Source organism: Centruroides sculpturatus, unplaced genomic scaffold, assembly GCF_000671375.1.
Source record: "Centruroides sculpturatus isolate CEXI.00-Female unplaced genomic scaffold, Cexi_2.0 scaffold8, whole genome shotgun sequence".
NCBI lineage: Eukaryota > Metazoa > Arthropoda > Arachnida > Scorpiones > Buthidae > Centruroides > Centruroides sculpturatus.
The window spans coordinates 1074143-1079620 of NW_019384535.1; the positions used below are offsets into that span (position 1 = coordinate 1074143).

Consider the following 5478-nt stretch of genomic DNA (forward strand, 5'->3'; position numbering starts at 1 on the left):
GGAACCTCGGTATACGTCTGCTTTAGAATACGTCCAATTCGGAATACGTCCTGTTTGGACGAAACAAATTTTGCTCGGTATACGACTTTTGTTCGGTATACGACATAATTCAATTATACGCGCCATCAATGAACAAGTAGCACTATCGGTGTACTAGACCAGACTAGACGTTCGCGGTGCAACGGTTTATAACTTTGTTTAATTTCTTCTGATTTTAATTTGTAAGTAAAATTTTATTATTTTTATTAATCACGAATCGCAAAAAGGCAAATGAAAAGCGACAGAAAACTAAAAAAATGACTAGAATTACAATGGAACTGATAAAAGAGATTGTTGAAAAATATGAAAGTGGCATGCGTGTTTGAGATTTTAACTGTTGCCTACTGTATTCCGAGAACGACGATATGAACAATCGCAAAAAATAAAGACATTATTAAATCTGCTAATGTAGCGAAAGGGGTTAAATCAATTTCTAAACAGAGATTGAAGACATTAGATCATGTCAAGAAATTGCTTTTGCTTTGGATAACTGCAAAACATTGCTGGAGACAGCGTATCGGAAGCAATTATTTGCAAGAAAGCTAAAAAGATACATGATCTCATGAAAAATCAAGCAGGAACTAGCCAGGAAAGCGAGGTGTTTAAAGCCAGCCATTTTTTTTACATGAGAACGGATTAATCATTTTTACATTACTTCTTATGGGAAAGGTTGATTTGATATACGTCCAATTCAGTATAAGTCCAAACATCGGGAACGGATTAAGGTCGTATACCGAGGTTCCACTGTACTTAGGTAACGAAATTGAAGTCATTGTGCATGCACATAGACATGTGCAATAAATGGATCAAATGACTATAGTGGAGTTTGCTAAAAATTAATAAGAAAATAGAATCAAGTAGTTGCGCATACACGTGGTCATGTGCAATAAATGGATAGAACAGAACATAACACTTTTGTAACTCCTAAGCCTAGCATTGGAAATTTTTAGTCGACCAAGTTTAGGCTTAAGTTATAAGCCTAATTTTTAACGTTTGAATCAAATGGATGGAATGGAACATAACACTTAGGTCACGAAAGTAAAGTCATTGCGCATGCACAAGAAAATCTGACAGACAGACAAAAGTCCTAGCATAAGCACTTCTCCATTACCGTGAAGCATGATAAAAAGGGATATTAGTAAAAATTCTATTAGTGTTAATTTCACTTTAAGTTTAGGAATGTAATTTAAAAAGAAAATTGTTGATGTAAGTGTAAATAGAAAATATTTTATATTCTATTAAAATTCCAACAAATTTTATTTCTATTATTCAGAATCTAGATTTCATATGTTTGTATGCCACTTAATTAATAATAATAAATTTGTTGTAAAAACAGGAAAATCAAATTTTATTCATTTATAAAGAAGATTGCCTAGTCAGTTATATTGAAATAAGTTATTTACTTGTTTAGAAAATGAAAGAATATTTGTCATAGGGCAATGTTATGTGTAGAGTGACATTTGAAACCAAGATTTTAAAGTTTAAATAAGAGCTATCAAAGACAAGAAGTTCTCAAAAACAAAAAAATATTCTGCAATTATCAAAATGCATCTCATTAATATATGAAAAAGTCCTTTACATATTGTATCTATAAATATACAGTGTATGCTATTTGACATTCTGTAAAATAGCTTAGTCCATGCTAATCCCTGAATCAACTATCACAAACAAAAATATCAAATACAAAATAATATTAAAGACAGTCAATCTATAATTGTATGTATTAAAGCAAATACTTCTATTACCTACATTTTTCTATTATAATATGTAAACTATCAACATAAAAATATTGAAATTAATATCTCATTTTTTAATATTAAAATAAATATATCTAAAAACAAAAATTAATTATACCTTTCCTTCGTAGGGATAGGATAATTCAGTATCAATTCCATGATTTTGTTTTATATAAGTGAATGCTTGATCCATTAAACCACCATTGCAACCTTCATTACCATATTTTTTAGAACAATCTATTAAATTCTGTTCACTTAGAGAAACTAATACACCAGTTTTACGAAAATGTTGTCCCTCTAAACTGCCAGTCTAAAACAAAAAATTATTAACTTTATGCATAAATTTTTAAATAAATTATTTTGCTTAAATAAAGTACTTTTTAAATACAAATGTATTACATTCTTAAATATATAATATACATACTGTACTAAAAGCCCAACAGGAGCCACATTCTCCCTGATTTTTGACAGGAGTAACATAACCTTCTTGACGCCAGTCAACTGATTTTGGAACTTCAACATTTAATGGAGAAAGATAAGTAGAGCCATTTTCATACTGGTTTCGATATTGTCTTTTAAAACCATTCATATTCCGAATAAATTCGTGATGAAGCTAAAACATGCATAAAATGATTATTTCCATATCAAGCATCATTCAAATAAAATTTTAAAATTTAATTCACATGAAGCTTAAATGTTTACCTTATCACCAAATTCATTCATTGCTAATTTGTATTTCTTTATACCTTTTTCATATAAAGTATTATGTTTGGCAATTTTATGCTTGTTGTCCATAAATACCTTCATTCGAAAGGAATCTTCTAAAGGTTCATATTGTTTACCTAAATAAAAATTTAAAAATATGTAATGCTCTATTTCCTTAACTCTCAATATTTGTAACTGGCATATTTTAACATTTCATAATTGTGTATAGAGTAGATAGTCTTTCTTTATAAAAAAAAATATGTCAATTGGTCTGAGTATCCACCTTTTATACAAAACAATAATTTTACTAATTTTGATAAAGTATAAGCTTCATACTTTTCACTTACAAACATTTCAATGTTACTTTTACATTGGAAAAACTTAACTCAGTTTGCATTCTTCTATCTAACTATTAACATTTATGTTTAAATAGTAATTTATATATTTTTATTTATTACTAAATATTAAATCAAAACAGGACATAAAACTATAACAAACTTGTCTTAGTCTTTCTTAAATTATTTATAATGAAGAAAAGTTATTTGAATGTAAANGAACGACGAACTTTCTGTTTGGCCGTTACATGACTCGAGCAACAGACTGGCTGCAAACAATGGACTTTTCATTTGGCAGTTATGTGAGGCAAACAATGGACTTTCTGCAAACAAGTGCAAATGATATTTCCAATGTTTTGCTGTTGTCAATGGCAATCTGCTATTATTAGAATATCTGAAGTACAGAGCTCTCGTTGGGATCAGCTTACTCCCTTGTTTATTATGTACTGTACATCACCTTAGTGCAGGTATTTAAATTTATTCAAGTGTTGTGCAAATCATGGCTTCTAAAAAAACATAAAGGTGATTTCAATTGAAACAAAACAAGAAATCATCAGAAGGAGTGAAAGTGGGGTAAAACAGTGTGACATTGTCAAAGAGTTTGGTCTCAGCAAGACCACCATCAACACCTCTCTATTAGGGTCTTGCTCTTCCACAATTTGAAAATCATTGCTTTAACTGAAAATTATCATTAGTTAACTTTTTCAGTTAAAGCATTTAATATTTTTACTTTAGGATATCAATATATGGATTTGTGTTTAATAGTATGTCATAAATGAGTCATACGTAAGCTAAATTTATTTAATGATTATTGAAATCAGTCTTATTTTTATTGAATTTAATATAAATAAGTGTGAAAAATAATTTATTTAAATAATACTGAAATAAAATTTATTATGTGGCTCATTTTTGATTATTAGTGTATCTATATATATAATCGAGACGGGTTGATAATAATAATAAGTGCAGAGCCCAAACTGTTAGGAGTTGAAATTTGGTACACAGTTAGGGTACGTCATGAGAATTCACACTAAGAAGGGACTTTTCGAAATTCCTCCTCACAGGGGAGAGGGACAGGATTAAGGTCCCTCACACTTCCATCAACAATGGAAGTGTTAAGAGAAAGCGATGTGCAAGACGCAGATGCAGTTTTTTTCATTTTTGCGGGAAATTGAACATATTTTTAGAACTATCTAAAAATTCCCTAATTAGTCTGGAAACAAGGGGACCCAATTCTTGCATTCTGTGAAAACGGGTAAGGTTGACTGTAACGTATATAATCTTAATCTTAGTTATCGTTACTTTTGCCCGAGCAATGCCGGGCCTACCTGCTAGTAATTTTATAACTTACACAGTCCTAACTGTTTAATTAAGTCAATCTATCATTACTAAAAAATGTTTTTAGTGTCACATAATACATAGAGTAGAATTGTGTAGAATATTAATTTTAAGATGTTTAAATTTAAACAAATTCGTTTAAATTTATGATGATGAATTTAAATAAAAGAGAACAAACTTAAACAGGTTAATTACTTCTTGGAATTTTGGCTATTTCAAAATTTCTTACAACTTAATTTTATCAAAATATAGGATTTTAACAATATTATTATAATAAGATCTAAAATAAATTTTTTAAAATTTATATCTGATTGTTCAAATTTCACTTGAGAACAATGAGTTCAACATTTCTTTCCATACATAATTTACTTAACATGCATTGGTATCTGTTAATATCATCATATTTAGAAAGATTATTTGAGAATATTAGAACAGATACATATATAATTTCAAATTTTAGACCTAATGTTTGCAGCCCATTCTTTAAAAATGTATTTGAGCTGAAGATGGTTATAATGAGGCTGAAAATGTTTCTTTAATAAACACAAGATTAGTTGCCTTAAGTAAGCAGTTCTGTATGTATTCAGTTTTATTCATTTTGAAGATAATTTTATAGATACATTATATAAATATAAATTAATGCTGACATCAATATAAATGGTCAATTTACAAGGTATTAGTATTGTTGTAACTGATCTGTTGTAACTTGATCTGGGCATCAAGTCAAAGGTGAAAATTCCAACATACTTTTGTTAGTCTGAGAGTGTCTTTATGTAGTCGTCACCCCAGTCACTTGTATCCGAGAGTGAATAGTTAATTGTTAATTAACTACGTGTTTTTATGTGAAACAGTATCAAAAACAAAATTGATATGAAAAGTATGTAAGAAAGTGTTTTTATACCTACTAAAAACTTAATTTTTTCCTTTGAATAGTACCAATAGAATTTTGATTAATAAAAACAAAATGCAAAATTTATATGTAAAGAAAGTAAAATTTTCCTAAAGTTTAATAAATTGCTTAAATATTTAGCATGTTTAATATATAATATTTATCATAACATTTCTGATTTAAATTGGCTTTTTAATTGAATTAACAATTTTATAATCTAAACAAATCTAAGTTGATTCTTATACAATAAAAATTAGAAAATTTATTCTACTAGCTGCAAGGACCCACTTTGCTCGGTTTTTATTTGTATGTAATATAGTTGTTTTTATATATAAAAGACTGTTTTTCTAAGTAATCTAGAATCTAGCTGCAAGGACCCGCTTCGCTGGGCAAAAAGTAACGATAGTGAAGATTAAGATAATTACATTATAGCTAA

General features: G+C 28.5%; 1 protein-coding gene and 1 long non-coding RNA gene across 2 annotated transcripts in view; one reads left to right on the forward strand and one right to left on the reverse strand.

Annotated features, from left to right (window-relative positions):
• LOC111623207 overlaps positions 1-5478 on the forward strand; it is a 74935-nt gene that overhangs the window by 35913 nt on the left and 33544 nt on the right. The window lies entirely within an intron of this gene.
• LOC111623202 (cathepsin L1-like) overlaps positions 1-5478 on the reverse strand; it is a 62220-nt gene that overhangs the window by 34722 nt on the left and 22020 nt on the right. Inside the window, exons 3-5 of the mRNA XM_023365698.1 lie at positions 2478-2617; positions 2200-2388; positions 1894-2085 (exon numbers count right to left, since the gene is read on the reverse strand). Coding sequence (XP_023221466.1) covers positions 1894-2085; positions 2200-2388; positions 2478-2617 — 521 coding nt within the window. The remainder of the gene's footprint in view (positions 1-1893; positions 2086-2199; positions 2389-2477; positions 2618-5478) is intronic.